The sequence below is a fragment of the Pristis pectinata genome, chromosome 20 (assembly GCF_009764475.1).
Source record: "Pristis pectinata isolate sPriPec2 chromosome 20, sPriPec2.1.pri, whole genome shotgun sequence".
Taxonomy (NCBI): domain Eukaryota; kingdom Metazoa; phylum Chordata; class Chondrichthyes; order Rhinopristiformes; family Pristidae; genus Pristis; species Pristis pectinata.
Genome location: NC_067424.1, coordinates 34,625,334 through 34,643,909, shown reverse-complemented (window position 1 = coordinate 34,643,909; position 18,576 = coordinate 34,625,334). Strand labels below are relative to the sequence as shown.

General features: G+C 47.3%; 1 protein-coding gene across 2 annotated transcripts in view; it reads right to left on the bottom strand.

Moving 5' to 3' along the window:
- The window catches only part of etv7 (ETS variant transcription factor 7), a 56,173-nt gene extending 50,875 nt beyond the window's left edge, over positions 1-5,298 (bottom strand). For both annotated transcript variants that reach the window (XM_052034559.1, XM_052034560.1), the window contains exon 1: positions 5,055-5,298. In XM_052034559.1, the coding sequence (XP_051890519.1) occupies positions 5,055-5,087 (33 nt within the window). In that variant the 5' untranslated portion in view covers positions 5,088-5,298. The remainder of the gene's footprint in view (positions 1-5,054) is intronic.
- Positions 5,299-18,576: the final 13,278 nt, after the last annotated feature.

The window sequence follows — 18,576 nt, the reverse complement described above, 5'->3', positions numbered from 1 at the left end:
TGCGTATTTCAATGTGATAATCTTTCAGAAAGATATTGCTGAACATTTGTATTGTGCAAACATGGCACTGCAAATGTACTTGTGCAGAGGGCTTTTCATATTCCTAAGATTGCCCAAGTCTGTACACAGCCAACAAACCAGTTTCAAGCAGTTTTCCCTCAATGAATATCAATCATGCTTTCCACATTACAAGATCCCTGTGATAGGGCAGTGAGGTGATGGGGTTTGCCTTGTGGTTAGATTAAACAGGCAGAGCTCATTGTTACTATAGTTTAGAAAGATCAGATGCAATCTCGTTGAAATACAGGACCTTCTCATGGAGCTTGAAAGGGCAGATGCAGGGATGATGTTTCTGTTAGTTGGAGTATCTAGAACCAGGAGCCGCAGTCTCAAAATAAATGGTTGGGTACTCTGGATGGAGATGAGAAAAAAATGTCTTTCCTCGGAGAATAGTGAATCTTTAGAGTTCTCAACCCAAGGGAGCTGTGAAGGCTCAGTCACTATTACATCATCTTGTCATATTTCATTGTTTCCCTTATGACTTTAGAAGGAAGCCACTCAGCCCATCGAGTCTGTCAGGTTCCAGAGCGTTTCTGTCAATCTCCACATTTCCCTGTAAACCAATTTCCTCTCACGTGCCCATTAACTGCCTTTTACCCTCCTTTCACCTACCCTCCATTTGGGGAATTTACAGCAGCCAGTAACCCTGAGAACCGTCACATCTTCGGGATGTGGGAGGAAACCTGGCCGACCAGCGGAAACCCACTTGGTCACGGGGAGAACATGCAAACTCCAGGATCAAACTTGGCCTGCTGGAGCTGTGAGGCAGCAGCACTACCTGCCACGTCGCCGTACCTTCAAGACAAAGCTCGACAGATTTTGGGATGTTAAGGAAATCAAGGAATGTGGAGCCAGTGTAGGAACATGGCACCGAGGTAAAAGATCAGTCATAATCCTATTGGATGGAAGAGCAGGCACATGGAGCCACATGGCCTGCTTCTGATTCAATTATCATTTTCCCCTTCACTATTTGCCACATTTTAAAGTTTTGTATCATCTGCTCGGTTTCATTATTCACCCATCAAGTGGTGTACAAGAGCACTCACAAACAGTGGGCACTCAGCAGTACTTCCCACAGGTAGGGAGTCACATTAATCCCACTTCTTATTCTCCGCACATTCTCACCATCTTCCACCCCCCAGATCCTACCACTCACCTACTCACAAGGGGCACTTTACAGTAGGGGCAATTAACCCTCCAACCCACATGTCTCTGAGATGTGGGAGGAAACCCATGTGGTCACAGAGAAAACATGCAAACTCCACACAGACAGCACCGGAGATCAGGATTGAACCTGGGTCTTTGGCGCTGTGAAGCAATAACCCCTCTTTTTAATTGTGAATGAGTGACATCAAAGAGGAAGAAAGTCAAGGAGACACGAGACTGCAGATGCTGGAACCTGGAGCAACACACAAAGCTACGAGAGGAACCCAGTGGGTCAGGCAGCATCTGTGGAGTCAAAGGGATGGTCGACGTTTCGGGTCAAGACCCTGCATCAGGACTGAGAGTGTAGAGGAAGGACAGCCAGTATAAAGAGGTGAGAGGGAGGGGGTGAGACAGGGGCTGGTAGGTGATAGGTGGAACCGGTGAGGTGGGGGGGGGTGATGGGTAGGGGGAGGCAGGGGGGGAGGGGAGGGTGAAGGTAGAGACAGAGGCTGGATGGTGATGTGGAACCAGATAAGGGAGGGATGATGGGCAGATGGAGGGGGGGGAGGTGGTAGGAAGGGTAGGGCAAGGGAGAAGAAACCCAGGTGGCTGGGTGTGTGGGTGATGGGCAGATAGAGCCATTGGGGGAGGGTAATGGCTCGAGGTAATTGGGAGGAGGTTGGAAAAGGTGAACAGAGTGAGAGAGAGCCTGGGTGGACCAGTGGGAGTGGGAACAGAACACAGAGAGTGCGGGTTACCTGAAATCGGAAAATTCAATGTTCCTGCCATTAAGCTGTAGGATACCCGAATGGAATATGAGGTGCTGTTCTTCTAGTTTGTGTTTGGCCTCACCGTGGCGGTGGGGGAGGCTGAGGATGGCCAAGGAATGGGAAGGGGAGTTGATATTACTTGTAGCCAGGAGCCCCAGATGGCCCTTGTGGTCAGAGTGCAGGCTCTCCACAAACAGTCGCCTAGTCTATGTTTGGTCTCACTGATGTAGAGGAGGCCACATTGAAAGCATGGAATGCAATGGACCAGGATGGAGGAAATGCACGTGAATCTCTGCCTCACCTGGAGGGGCTGTTTAGTTCCCTGGATGTCGGTGAGGGAGGTGGTGAAGGGACAGGTGTTGCAGCTCCTGTGGTTGCAGAGGAAAGTGCTGGGGGATGGGGAAAGAGAGGGGGGAGAGGGAGGGGGAGAGGGAGGGGGGAGAGGGAGGGGGGAGAGGGAGGGAGGGGGAGAGAGAGGGGGAGAGAGAGGGGCAGAGAGAGTGGGGGAGAGAGAGAGGGGGAAAGAGAGAGGGGGATAGAGAGAGGGGGATAGAGAGAGGGGGATAGAGGGAGGGAGAGAGAGAGAGGGAGAGAGAGGGGGGAGAGAGAGAGGGAGAGAGAGAGGGGGAGAGAGAGGGGGGAGAGAGAGGGGGGAGAGAGAGGGGGGAGAGAGAGGGGGGACAGAGAGAGGGGAGAGGGAGGTGGAGAGGGAAGGGGAGAGGTGGAGAGAGGAGGGGAGAGGGGAGAGAAGGGGAGAGAGAGGGGGAGAGAGAAGGGGGAGAGAGAAGGGGGAGAGAGAAGGGGGAGAGAGAAGGGGGAGAGAGACAGGGAGAGGGGAGAAAGAGGGGGGAGAAAGAGGGGAGAGAGAGAGAAAAATGCTCCAGTTTCCTCCAACATCCCAATAACGCGCAGATCAGTAGGCTAATTGGAAACTGTAAATTGCTCTTGGTGTTAGGTAGAATCTGGGGGGGAGTTGATGGGGATGTGGGGAGAATAAAATGGGGTGAGTATAAATGGGTGCTTGAGGGCCTGACTCTGCAGCACTGAAAATGCAAGGAGGTTTGAGAGGAGCATAAAGCTAGCATGGACTGGTTGGGCCTAATGGTCTGTTTCTGTGCTGTATATCAACGTAATCCCGCAGACGGGGAGTGAGGGGAAGATGTGAATGGTGGTGGAATCACATTGGAGGTGGCGGAAGTGGCAAAGGGTGATGTACTGGATGTGGGGGCCACTAGGGTTAGAAGTGAAGAACCAGGGGACTCTCTGTTCCGTCTGGGAGGAGGTGGGTGAGAGCAGACGTGCAGAAAATGGAGGAGATACAAGTGAGGTCTCCATCGACTGCAGCGCAGGGGAAGCCCCATTTCCTGACAAAGGGCACTTCAGGGTTCCTGGAACGGAAAGCCTCATTTTGAGAACAGTTGTGGCGGAGACAGAGAAACTGGGAGAAGAGGATGGTGTCCTTACAGGAGACAGGGTGGGGTGGGGGGTGGTGTAGTCCAGGTAGTTGTGGGAGTCAGCGGATTGATAGTAGACATCGGTGGATAGTCTGTCTCCTGAGATGGAGACAGGGAGGTCCAGAGGAGGAAGAGGAGTGTCAGAAATGGTGAATTTGAGGGCATGGTGCGGAGGTTATTGGTATTGGTTTATTATTGTCACTTGTACCGAGGTCCAGTGAGAAACTTGTCTTGCAAACCGATTGTACAGGTCAATTCATTACACAGTGCAGTTACATTGAGTTAGTACGGAGTGCATTGATGTAGTACAGGTAAAAACAATAACAGTACAGAGTAAAGTTTCACAGCTACAGAGAAAGTGCAGTGCAATAAGGTGCAAGGTCACAACAAGGTAGATCGTGAGGTCATAGACCATCCCATCGTGTAAGGGAAACGTAGCAAAGATGATCAGGTTGACCAGGTCCCAACGAGTGCAGGAAGCAGCATCGGTGTAGTGGAGAAATGAGTTGGGCAGAGGTGGCAGAGCTGGTTTGGAACATGGATTGTTCCACGTCGCCAGCAATACGACAGACATAGTTGGGCCCACGCCAGTGCCCAGGGCTACACCTTTGGTTTGTAGGAAGTGCGAGGAATGGAAAGAGAAGTTCTTGAGGGAAGGTCCAGGAGTGTTTACAGGGTGTTTGCACTGATGGGTTCGGCTCCTCCCCCCGGAAAATATCCATGCAAGTGCAAAGTGGCTCCAAACCGCACAGAAAGTCTGGTAAAAAAAAAATCCCCCGTCAGCCTCACACCCCGGTTTTATGTTGTTGTGGTTGTATCTGCCAACGTCTCCTGTGGTGCGGGTGAATGGATGAGCAGTTTTGAGGCAGCCTTCCCCCCCCCCCCCCACCACCACCACCACCACCACCACTGCAGGGAAGGTGACCATCCGACTCCCCGCGGACAAGTCCTCGCCAAAGGAGGTGTTAACGGGACGGGGAACCGCGACCTCAGCTGCCCCCACCCCCCTGGGGGCTGGCAGTCGGATCGGAAGTGGCGAGTTACTTGGAGCAGGAACTCGGCGCCTGCCACTCCTCCCTCCCTTCCCCTCCCTTCCCCTCCCCGCCGCCTTGTCTAACCGGGGCTGAGCTGAGACTGGCCCGGGCGGGATCTCCCGCCTGCGCCACCTCCCCCCGGGTTAAAACCGGGGCGCAGCGGGGGTGTTGGGGGGGGGGGCGACGGGGTGAAACATCCTCCGCGGCGTGAAACTGACACAGCCCCCTCCCTCCCTCCTCCATTCGGGACACATTCAAGCACTTCACCCGAAGTCAGGCACCGGGGGAAAGCGGGAGATCCCGGGGCTTGGGAACAGGAGACCGGGGATAAACTCCAGGGATGCGGCCGGGAACCTGGCAAGGGGCGGGTGGAAGGGGTTTAGACAGGAGTCCCGGAGGGGCTGTTGGGGAGGGGGACGGCAGACTGCCTAGAGACCCAGGGTCAAGGTGTCCTGGGACACGGTGTAAGTGGGGAGGGAGGGGGTCCCGGACACAGAGACTGGCGGGCGGGGTAGTGTGTGTCGGGGCTGGTCTTCGGATGGATCGAGACAGGACTGTTCTCGGGGGGAGGGGGTGGGTTCACCACTTACCTTGAGCCGGGGAGCTTGCTCACACTCTGTCATGGCCCTCCCACCACTCCAAAGCAGCCAAAACAAAATTAAAGTTGTCTGGTCGGCTTCCCACGGTCTCCCCAATAACCCGGGGGGTGGGGGGCACGTTCAGGTCACAGGGAGAAAGAGCGAAGCCCCGGCTCCGGACAGTCACATCGCCCGCAGCTCAATTCTTCCGGGAAACAAAATCGAAAGCACCGGATCTGGCCGAGAGGCGTGCGAAAGAGCGACACTTCCTTAGGGAACGGCGCTGAACCGTTCGACACAGGTAGAGCAGGGTCAAGCCAAGGGCCAATCACCTGAGCGAGTGGAACTAGTTACCCAGGGCTGGAGGTGATCAAACAGCACAGCTTGGAGCAGGTAAAGAACTAGCCACTTGCAATCATTGCAGAGCAGGTAATGATTACTGTGTTATATACACGTACACACATATAATAATCTTAAATAATAACATATAGTACTTTCAAAAATAGAAGGTTAACTGTGGGGAAAAATAGATCGTTGAGGAACTGGAAAGAGGTGGAAGCAAGAAAGCTTCACTCATTTGCGAAGCGAAACCAGAAGTTGCTGGGAATACTCCAGACAGACTTGAAGATGCGGACTTTTCCCCACAGCGGCGCACTTGGTAGATCTGCTGCCTCACAGTTCCGGCGGCGCGGGTTCGATCCTGACCTTGGGTGCTCTGTGTGTGTGTGTGTGTGTGTGTGTGTGTGTGTGTGTGTGTGTGTGTGTGTGTGTGTGTGTGTGTGTGTGTGTGTGTGCACCTTCTCCTCCCACATCCCACAGATTTGGGGTTGGTTGGGGCCACTGTAAGTCTCCCGTTGTGTGCAGGTACATAGGTGAATGTTGGGAACAATAGAAAAAACGGGGAGTCGGTGGGCTAGAGGGCAGTTTCTGCACTGTGCAGCTATCTCTCCATGACCGAAAACGGGGAAATCCTCAGAGATAAGATTTGCGTAGCAGAGAGAGGAGTGTGTGTGTGTTAGGAGGGAGGGGTACCTCGCTGAGAGCAGAGAGAATACAAGGCAAGTGGTAATACAAGGGCCCCTACTGCTGGTAACTAACAAAAGGCGTGTCGGGGGAGCTACAGGTAGAAGGAGGGGAAATACATTTCTTTCATGAAGATGCAACAGGACAAATGTCCCCTTCGTGGATTACAGGAGAAATCAAAGAAAGTATTAAATCTAAGGGAAAGGCTTTTAAAGTGGCCAGCAAAACAAAACAATCCTAGGTATTGGGTGTGTTTTAGAATTCTTCAAAGGTCAAGCAAGAAGTTGATAAAGAAAGGGGAAAAAAGGAATGTGAGAGAAACGACAGTAAAACTCCGAGAGTCCTGCAGCCTTGGGACTTTGATAGTGCCGGACCGGCAGATCTTCTGGACCATTGGATGTTACTGCTATTAAAACCCAAACACATTTTTATTTCACTTTTTTTTTTACATGTTGCACAGTGCTGTAACACATTTCCACTGAGTTTAAAGGGAGCGGGAAATAAACAATCACTGTGGACCCACTGTGTACTCAAACCTACTTGTGTTCCTGATCCCTGGTCAGTCCCCAACTCTGGCTCCGGCCACACACCCACCCCACAGTTCAGACCCCAGACCCTGCCACACTCTGTAACACCGCCCCCCCCCCAGCTCACATTCCACACTAATAAGTGAGCCAGATGCTGGACCTTCAGAATTTGTAAACATTCAAATGCCGGATTATTGGAGTTTTACGTGGTATTGGTATTGGTTTATTATTGTCACTTGTACCGAGGTACAGTGAAAAACTTGTCTTACAACCCGATCGTACAGGTCAATTCATTACACGGTGCAGTTACATTGAGTTAGTACAGAGTGCATTGAGGTAGTACAGGTAAAACAATAACAGTACAGAGTAAAGTGTCACAGCTGCAGAGAAAGTGCACTGCAATAAGGTGCAAGGTCACAACAAGGTAGATCGTGAGGTCAGAGTCCATCTCATTGTATAAGGGAACTGTTCAATAGTCTTATCACAGCGGGGTAGAAGCTGTCCTTGAGCCTGGTGGTACGTGCCCTCAGGCTCCTGTATCTTCTACCTGATGGAAGAGGAGAGGAGAGAGAATGAATGAACACAAAAACAGATTGAAGTGTTTCTGTAAGTGAAAAGGAAAAGTGTAGCAATGAGAAATGTTGGTCCCTCACCGATATAGACCAGAAAAGTTTCAATGGAGAATAAGGAATTAAAGAAGTATTTTGAGTGGGTCTTCACTCACTTGAAGGTGACCTCTAGTATTGGCCATTACTGCCCTGGGGAAAAGCTGCCAGCTGTCCACTCTGTCTATGCCTCTCATAACCTTATACACCTCTATCAAATCTCCTCTCATCCTCAGTTGCTCCAAAGAGAAAAGCCCTCACTCACTCAACCTCTCTTCATAAGACATGCGCTCCAATTCAGGCGGCATCCTTGTAAATCTCCTCTGCACCCTCTCCAAAGCTTCCACATCCTTCCTATAATGTGGCGAGCAGAACTGAACACAATATTCCAACTGTGGTCTAACCAGAGTCTTATAGAGCTGCAGCATTACGTCTCGACTCTTGAACTCAATCCCCCGGCTAATGAAGCCCAGCACACCATAAACCTTCTTAGCAACCCTATCAATTTGCGCGGCAACTTTGAGGGATCTATGGACTTGGACCCCAAGATCTCTCTGTTCCTCCACACTGCTAAGAATCCTGCCATTAACCATGTACTCTGCATTAAAGTTCAATCTTCCAAAGTGTATCACTTCAAACTTCTCCAGATTGAACTCCATTTGCCACTTCTCCACCCAGCTCTGCATCCTGTCCAAACCCTGTTGCAACCTACGACAACCTTCTGCATTACTACACCACCAATCTTCATGTCATCTGCAGACTTACCAACCCATCCCTCCATTTCTTCATCTTTTATCAAAATCACGAAGAGCAGGGGTCCCAGAACAGATCCCTGCGGAACATCACTAGTCACTGACCTCCAGGTCGAATACTCCCCTTCTACAACCAACCTCTGCCTTCTGTGGGCAAGCCAATTTCTGATCCACACAGCCAATTTTCCATGGATCCCATACCTCATGGTATATTGGAGTCCTTTGTGTAGAACCACTGAATATGGTCTGTCATTCATAGAACATAGAACAGCATGGCACAGGAACTGGACCTTTGGCCCACAATGTTGTGCTGAACTAACTAAACTAGTAATTAAACGCCTAACTAAACTAATCCCTTCTGCCTACACAGTGTCCATATCCCTCTGTTCTCTGCACATTCACGTGCCTATCTGAGAGCCTCTTGCAGGCTTAGAAGGCAATACAGATAACAAATGGTTTGTTAGCCATTATTGCAGGAGTAAAGATGTTTTATTACAATTATATAGGGCCTTGGTGAGACTGCACCTGGAATAGTGGGTAAAATTTTGATCTCCTTAACTAAAGAGTAACCTGCTGTAGAGGCAGTGCAGTCTCTACAGTAGGTTATAGTCTGTATAGATTCACCAGACTGGTCCAAGGGATGGAGGATCTGTCATTGGAGGAGAGACTAAGTTTGCAAGGCCTCTAATCTCTAGTTTAGAAGAATGAGATGTGATCTCACTGAAGCATATCAAATTTTTTGAGGACTTAACAGGATAGATATGGGGAGGATGTTTCCCCTGGCTAAAGAAATTAGAACCAGTGGTCAGGGTCTCAGAATAAGGTATGGACCATTTAGAACAGAAATGAGATAAAATATTTGGAATATTTTACTGTGGAGGGCTATGGAGGTGCAGTCATTGATTGCATTCAAAACAGGGCTTGATAGATTTTTGGACACTGGAGGAATAAAGGATTGAAGGAACAAGTGGCCTTCTCCTGCCTTTCATTCGTATGTTAAATCTGAAATGTTCAGAAGTGAGGAAAATAATCTGAGTGCTGGAAATATGAGCTACAAGTCTGATTATCTTTACCACATCAGCTCTGGGCCCAGTTGATCTCCTCCTACTAGTTTGTCTATTCGTATCTGAAATTGTTGAATTCATTGTTGATTGCATTCTGAAGGGACCATTCCCTGTGGAATACCGGTGCTCCAGACCTGCCTACACCCTCAACCTAGCCGTTCCAGTACAGTTCCAATGTTCTAGTACCTGTCAATGTGGAAGATTGCCCACGTGTGTCCTGTTCATAAAAAGCAGGATAGATTGAATCTGGCTGATCCCTGCCCAATCAGTCCACTCTCAATCATCAGCAGAGTGATGGAAGGTGTCCTTAACAGTGCCATCAAGCAGCACTTACTCACCAATAACTCCGCTCACAGATACCCTGTTTGGATTTCCCCATGGCTACTTGGCTTCAGACCTCATCACAGCCATAGTCCAAACCTGGATCAAAGAGCGAAGGACCAGAGGTAAGGTCAGAGTGGCAGGGCATCAAGGCAGTCACTCTAACCTTACCTTGTGATATTTAGCTCTTTGATCCATGTTTGGACTATGACAGTCACGTGTGATACCAAAGAGCCTCAGCAAAACTGTAGTCAATGGACATCAAGAGGAAAACACTCCAATGGTTGGAGTCATACCTTGCACCAAAGAGGATGGTTGTTGTTGTTGGAGGTCAATCATCCCAGTCCCAGGATATCACCAGTGCAGTCCCTCAAGCCAGTGTCCTAGATCCAACTGCTTCAGCTGCTTCATCAATGACCTTCCTTCTATCATAAGGTCAGACGTTCACTGATGATTGCACTCCATTCAATTCCATTTGCAATTTCTTAACAAATGAAGCACTCTATGCCTGCATGCAGCAAGACCTAGACAACATTTGTGCTTGGCTAATACATGGAATTGGAGTGGAATTGGTTTACTATTGTCACTTGCACCAAGGTATAATGAGAAACTTGTCATGTATACCATTCATACAGATCAATTCATTACACAGTGCATTGAGGTAGTACAAGGTAAAACAATAACAGAATGCAGAATAAAGTGTAACAGTTACAAAGAAAGTGCAGTGCAGGTAAACAATAAGGTGCAGGGTCATAACGAGATAGATTGTGAGATCAACCGTCCACCTTATTGTACTAGGGAACCATTCAATAGTCTTATAACAGCAGGATAGTAGCTGTCCTTGAGCCTGGTGGTACGTGCTTTCAGACTTTTGTATCTTCTCCCTGATGGGAGAGGGGAGAAGAGAGAATACCATGTGGGTGGTGTCTTTGATTATGCAAGTAATATTAGCATCACAATAGTACCAGGCAATGACCATCTCCAATAAAAGAGAATCTAATCACCTACCCTTGAGGTTCAACGGCACTATCATTACCGGGTACCCCCACCATCAACCTCCTGCGGTCACCACTGACCAGAAACTCAACTGTATAAGCCACATGAAAACCTTAGGGACAAGAGCAGCTCAGAGGCTGAGTACCCAAGAGACTGCAGATGGGTATCCTACAATGAGTGATCACATCCTGACACCGCAAAGACTTTCCACTATCTACGAGGCACATTCAGGAGTGAGATGGAATATTATCCACTTGCTTGAGGGGGAGGTCTCCAACAACCTTCAAGAAGCTCGCTGCCTACAAGGACAATGCAGCCTGCTTGATTGGCACTGTGATCAGCCTAGTTATTCATTCCCTCCACCACTGGCTGCAGTATGTCCCACCAACAGATTGCACTGAAGTTACTCTCCCAGGTTACTCCAATGCACCTCCCTAACCTGTGACCTATACCTCCAAGAAACTTGAGGGCAGCAGGTACATGGGGTCACTGCCACCTGCAGGTTTCCCCTCCAAGTCACACACCATCCTGACTTGGAAATATTTTGCTTGTCCTTCATCGTCGCCGGATCTAAATCTGGAATTCTTGGCCTAACAGTGCTGTGGGAGTACCTTCTCCAGGACTGCAGTGATTCGATTGCTCATCACCACCACCTCCAGGACAAACAGGGAAGGGCAATAGCTGCTGGCCTTGCCAACAATGATCCTGAAAAAAAGTCAAGGCAGCTTGAACTTTCATTGAGCTTCATTGGAATAGTATAGTTTACGAGGCCAAAGACAGAGAGGTATTAATAGGGTGGAGAATTGAAGTGACCAGCAAATATAAGTTAAGGTCACCCAATCTGCATTGGGCGGTGCATTATATTGGAAGGTGTTTGAGCAAGTCTCTGCTTCATCTGCAAAGGGTAAGTGGGGCCCTGGTTGACGGGAAGAGAGCAGATTAAAGGGCAGCTGTTGCGTCTCCTGTGGTCACATGGCAAGGTGCCTTAAGAAGTGAAGTGGTTGCTGGAGGAGATGAAACAGTACAGCAGAGAATGGTCGTAGAGAATGGTCCCTCAGAAAGCTTTTAGGTGAGAAGCTGCGTCAAATGGTGTCTTTTTCTGGCTGGCAAGAGGGCTGAGGGCTCAACTTTTTACAATGTATGTACATGACATGGATGAAAACATCAGCGTTATGGTTGCTAAAGTTGCTGATGGATAGGAAGAGGGTATAAGAAGGTTTCAAAGGGATATAGATAGGTGAGTGTACAGAGGTATGACCAATGGAGTATAATGTGGAAAAATGTGAAAAAGAAGCATATTTCCTAAACAGTGAGAGATTGCAGATTTCTGAGATGCAGAGGGATCTGGATGTCCCAATGCATGATTACAACAGGCTAGGGTGCAAGTACAGCATGTCATTTAGAAAACAACTGGAATATTATAATTTATTGCTAAGGGAATTGGATATAAAAATAAGAAGGTTATGCTTCAGTTATATGGGGCATTGGTGAGACCACACCTGGAGTACTGTGTGTGGTATTGGTCTGCTTATTTAAGGGATCATGCTGATGCTTTGGAAACATTCAGAGAAGGTTTGCTGTACTAATACCAAAGTGGCTTGTCTGTTTTGAGGAAAGGTTGGGCAGGCTGGGCTTGTATCTGCTGGAGCTTAGAAGAGTGAGAAACAACTTGGAATAAACAGATTAGATCCTGTGGGGTCTTAACGGTTGCTTGTGGAGAGCATATTCCCTCTTGTCGGAGAACCTAGTATGAGGTTAAAAATAAGGCATTGCCCATTTAACATAGAGATGTGGTGGAATATTTCTCTGAGAGGTTCATGGATTTTTGGAACTTTCTTCAAAGGGTGGTGGACCAGTCTTTGAATAACTTAAGAAAGCTGAGATAGATTTTGATAAGCCGGGATTGAATGTTACTGCGAGTAGATAGAAGTGTGTAGCGGCCATGATCTTATTGAATGGTGGTGCAAGCTTGAGGGGCAGAATGGCTTTCTCCTGCTCTAATTCATATGTTTGTTTTGTTCTTAAGTCTAATCTTTAACCTCAGCACCACTTTCCTGCACAAATCCTGTGGTCTATTTTATTCCCCTAATGTATAAAGAAACTATTTATTACTACCTTGATATATTCACTGACTGAACCTCCATATCTGCCTTGAGTACAGAATTCCAAAGATTCACTGCATGCTGGGTGCAGGAGTTTCTAGACACCCCACTTAGGGAAACATCATCCCGGCATCTGTCATGTCAAATGGTGTGAGACCTTTGTACATTTCAATGAGATCACCTCTCATTCTTCTAAACTCAAGAAAGTAAAAGCCCATTTTGCTTAAAATCTCCTCATACGACAAAGCCGAACATTCCAGGAATCAATCTGATGAGACTTTGCCGCACTCCCGCTATTACAAACATATCCTTCCTTAAGTAGGGAAACCAGACCTGTGCACAATTTTCCAAGTGTGGAAAATTGGATTTAGATTTCTCTTCTCCCTGTACTCAAATTCCATGATAAAGCCATATTTTGCAAACCTAATTCCTTGTAGGGTAGGCACGGTAGTGTAGCGGTTAGTGTAACGCTATTACAGTGCCAGCGACCCGGGTTCAATTCCCACCGCTGTCTGTAAGGAGTCTGTACGTTTTCCCCGTGTCTGCGTGGGTTTCCTCCGGGTGCTCCGGTTTCCTCCCACATTCCAAAGACATACGGGTTAGGAAGTTGCGGTCATGCTGTGTTGGCGCCAGAAGCATGGAGACACTTGCGGGCTGCCCCCAGAACACTCTACGCAAAAGATGCATTTCACTGTGTGTTCAATGTACATGTGACTAATAAAGATATCTAATCTTATCTTCTCCTGTACTCAAATTCCACAATAAAGCCATATTTTCCAAGCCTAATTCCTTGCTGTACTTGATTTGTGTATCAGGATACCTGGATCCCTCTGAACACCAACACCTTTCAATCCCTCACCAGTTAAAATACACTCTGCCCTTCTACCCATCCCTGTGGAGGTCTGTAGACAATTCCCACCATCATTTCTGCTCTTTACTGTTTGTTGAACTCCTTGATCTTCCAAGCTATGATCTTTCCTGTCTGCTGCCTTATCCCATTCCTTGCTACCACGCCTTACCTCTCCTCCTTTTCTGTTTTGCTTACTTCCTTTAGTAGTTGTGTATCCTGGAATATTAATTCCAGCTCTGGTCACTTTACCCACCATGTCTCAGTAAAGGCTCTTAAAATCATATCCATTTATTTATATTGGTACCTTTACTTCATCCATCTTATTATGAAGGCTGTGTGTACGCAGATAAAGAACACTCAACTTTGTATTTTTACCATTTTTTTCCCAGCCCTGACTCTAATTGCAGGAATACTCTTCCCTTCCCAACATACTCACTTTGTGCAGTCACTTTTACCTTATTCTTTAACCTTCCCAATTTTCCTTCACCAAAGGTGGGTAGGCAGGAAGCTGCCTTGCACCTCCCCTTTTGTTCTTTCTGCCCCTCCCTCCCACCTAACTTCACAACTTCTACACGCCAGTTACAGTGGCCAATTGAGCGATCAAACCACCTGGAAGGAAAGCAGAGTACCCGGGGGAAAGCCTTGCAATCAAAGGGAGAACGTGCAAACTCCACACAGATAGTACCCGAGGTCGGGATTGAACCCTGGTCACTGGAGCTGTGAGGCAGTACTGTGCCACTGTGCCACCCCCATTTCCAGCAAATGGTTCCACCTGGGCCTTAGCTACTCACATGCTGGGCTCAGCTATTGTTAAGGATGGGGATTTAATTGGAGCCACCTCCCCCTTCTGTTAGCCATTTGGACATACACCATGAATAGATGTGGCAGGAGTGCAGAGCATTGATCTGATCCATTGTAATGGAATTGCTTAGCTCTGTCTATTCTACACTGAGATGTTGGAATGTGTACCATCTCAAAGCCTAGTTGTAGATGAGCCAAGCACACTCCTTATGGAAAGTCGACTCTTGAAACCATTATTTATAAATAAGCGCCAGCATATGACACAGAACAAATGCCGTAGGTGAAAGGCGTCAAACAGGCCTATTCAACTAAAACAGTGTCAATGGACTGGGTTAGTTTAGAGACTGAGGAGCCATGTAACCGGAAGGGCAAATTCTGCATCAGGCAATAGCTGAATTATCTAAATATAAACAGAAAATGCTGGATACACTCAGCAAATCAGACAGCATCAGCGAAAGGGAAACGCAGTTAATGTTTTAGATCAAAGACCCTTTTTCATAACTGGGAAAGAGAGAAGAACAAGTATGTTTGAAGTTGCAGAGAAGGTCTGGGGGGAGGGCTGGATCGGACAAAGGAAGTATATGGAGGAAAGAAGCATCTCCTACTGAGTGTTTTCAGCATTTTCTGATTTAGAGCCATACAGCACGGAAACAGGCCCTTCGGCCCAGCTGGTCCATGCCGACCAAGATGCCCCATCCAAGCTAGTCCCATTTGCCAGCATTTGGCCCATAACCTTCTAGACCTTTCCAATTCATGTAGCTGTCCAACTGTCTTTTAAAAGTTGTTATTGTACCTGCCTCAACCACTTCTTCTGGCAGCTCGTTCCACATAGATACCGCCCTTTGTGTAAAAAAGTTGCCCCTTAAGTTCCTATTGAATCTTTCCCCCCTCACCAACTCTGGGGAAAAAGGCTGAGTGCACTCACCCTCTATCTGCCCCTCATGATTTTATATACCTCTATAATGTTCAGGTTTGCGATTTTTTATTTCCATTAACAGCTGAAAAACCTAAACCGACACTAAAATGTAACTACAGAAGATGAATATTTAAGGAAAACACAAGACTTTAGATGGGCATCCCAGTCAGCATGGACAAGTTGGGCCACTGTTTCTGTACTGTATGACCTGTGGAAAATATAAATTGATTTGATCCACTGATCAGTGGGTAAGTTAAGGTAGTGTGGTAGTTCTGTAACTGGGCTAGTGATCCAGAGTGTTGATGCAGGGACACTATCACAAGGGTGGACGGGCACAAGCAGTGCAAAAACTGGGAGCAGCAAGTCCCTGGCACTTTGCTACTGCAGTGAAAACCTAAGCTTCCTTTACCACCTCCTGTACTCTTTGCAAACTCAGTGAGTTTCCTGCACCGTACAAAGGTGACATTTACAGGTCTGGTTATTTTCCCTTTGTGAATGAAAATAGGAGGAAGAGCCTAATTATAGTTTCAGAGCCAGGAGACTGATTTTTTTTTCCCTTCATCTTTTACATGCAATAGTTTAATATATTTCTCCCACAACCATACAACCATATACTGCCCAAGATCTAATCAATGTTGGGATATGATGCTAAACGCATCAACTCCAGCCTCCCAGACAATCTCGACCCACTGCAATTTGCCTATCACCGGAACAGGTCTACAGCGGACACCATCTCCCTGGCCCTACACTCCGCTCTGGAGCATCTGGACAGTAAAGACACTTACGTTAGACTATTGTTTATTGACTACAGCTCTGCCTTCAATACAATAATCCCAAGCAAACATGCCACCAGACTCCGAGACCTAGGACTCAACATCTCCCTCTGTAACTGGATCCTTGACTTTCTAACCGACAGACCGCAATCAGTGAGGACAGGCAGCAATACCTCTGGCACGATTATTCTCAACACTGGTGCCCCACAAGGCTGCGTCAGCCCTCTAATCTACTCCCTATACACTCATGACTGTGTGGCCAGATTCTGCTCTAACTCCATCTACAAGTTTGCAGATGATACCACCGTTGTAGGTCGTATCTCAAACAGCGATGAGTTGGAGTACAGGAAGGAGATAGAGAGCTTAGTGGCATTGTGTCATGACAACAACCTTTCCCTCAATGTCAACAAAACAAAAGAGCTGGTCATTAACTTCAGGAAAGGGGGCGGTGTACACGCACCTGTCTACATCAATGGTGCTGTGGTCACAAGATCACAAGACAAGAGAGCAGAAGTAGGCCATTTGGCCCATCGAGTCTGCTCCAAGGAAAAGGGAAAAAAGAAAAAGAAATGAGAAATTGGTGGGGGGGGGGGTGGGGGGGAAACAAAAAAAAACACACACTATTCTAACCCCAATTTCCGGCCTTATTCCCATATCCCTTGATACCCCAACTATTTAGAGATCTATCTATCTCTTCCTTAAATGGTCAAGAGGGTTGAGAGCTTCAAGTTCCTCAGAGTGAACATCACCAACAGCCTGTCCTGATCAAATCACATAGAAGCCACGGCCAAGAAAACTCACCAGTACCTCTACTTCCTCAGGAGGCTAAAGAAATTTGGATTGTCCCATTTGACACTCACCAACTTTTATTGATGCACCATAGAAAGCATCCTATCTGGATGCATCACGGCTTGGTACGGCAACTGCTCTTCCCAGAACTGGAAGAAACTGCAGAGAGTTGTGGACACAGCCCAGTGCATCACAGACACCAGCCTCCCCTCCTTGGACTCTGTCTTTACCTCTTGCTGTCTTGGTGAAGCAGCCAGCATAATCAAAGACCCCACCCACCCAGGTCATTCTCTCTTCTCTCCTTTTCCATCAGGTAGAAGATACAGGAGCCTGAGGGCACGTACCACCAGGCTCAAGGACAGCTTCTACCCTACTGTGATAAGACTATTGAACGGTTCCCTTATATGATGAGATGGACTCTGACCTCACAATCTACCTTGATGTGACCTTGCACCTTATTACACTGCACTTTCTCTGTAGCTGTGACACTTTACTTTGTACTGTTATTGTTTTTACCTGTACTACATCAATGAACTCTGTACTAACCCAATGTAACAGCACTGTGTAATGAATTGACCTGTACGATCGGTGTGCAAGACAAATTTTTCACTGTACCTCGGTACAAGTGACAATAATAAACCAATACCAATACCAATGTTCCAAACTACAATTCTAATGTGGATCAGCAGAACATTCAGCTGTATTTGGCTTTGTTGCCTATCCTAAACCTGTCCAAAACTGTGGGATGTTGAGGGAATCACCATATAGGAATCAGAAATGTGAATATTAGCTGATCCTTTTTCCCCAATCCACAACACTGAGCACAATTTCTGCATCAGGGATCCCTCATTGTCTGAAGTTGGTTAAACTGATGCCTGGTTCGAGGTCTCAGAATCAGAATCAGATCTATTTATCGCAGTGACTTAAATGATGTGAAATTTATTGTTTTCGGGCAGCAGTACAGTGGAAAGACATAAAATTACCATAAATTACAAAAGTAAATAAATAGTGCAAAAAAGAAGGAATAACGAGGTAGTGTTCATGGGCTCATGGACTGTTCAGTAACCTGATGGCGGAGGGGAAGAAGCTGTTTCTGAATCGTTGAGTGTGAGTCTTCAGGCTCCTGTACCTTCTCCCTGAAGGTAGTAATGGGAAGAGGGCATGTCCTGGGTGGTGAAGGTCCTTACTGATGGATGCTGCCTTCTTGAGGCACCCACCTCTTGAAGATGGTGGGGAGGGTTGTGTCAGTGATGGAGCTGGCTGAGTCTACGACCCTCTGCAGCCTCTTGCAATCCTGTGCATTGGACTCTCCACACCAGTTTTATCGCAAAGAATTAATAAATAACATGATAATAACAGTGCAACTGTATTCTTTCACCTCTTTTCTCCTGTTTCTTTTACAGTAATGCACTAGAAGGAGAACGGTTCCTTTATTGGATTGTGACAAATGACAGCAATCTGTAAACAACAGCGGCACTCAGAGGATTATCAAGAAAGTGCAGCCAAAATAAAGCCATAAAAATTGTCACTTGTACTGAGATACAGTGGAAGAACCAGAATGCAGAATATAGTGTTACAGTTACAGAGAAAGTGCAGTGGCAGGGCAGAAAATAAAGTGCAAGGGCCATGATAAGGTAGACTGTGAGGTCAAGAGTTCATCTTTATCGTACAAGATATCTCTTCAAGAATCTTATAAAAGGCTGGACAGAAGCTGTCCTTGAGCCTGGTGATGCGTATTTTCAGGCTTTTGTATCTTCTGCCCAATGAAAATGAGGAGAATAACCGGGTGGGAAGGGTCTTTTGGTTATGTTTGGCTGCTTTCCCGAGGCAGTGGAAGAGTAGACCAGTCTTGGGCAGAGCAGTTTTCCATGTGATGCATCTGGATAGGATACTTTCAATGGCGTATCCATAAAAATTGGTGAGGGTCAATGGGGACATGCTGAATGTCCTTAGCCTTCTGAGGAAATAGAAGCGCTGATGAGTTTTCTTGGCCGTAGTGTCTACATGGTTGGCTA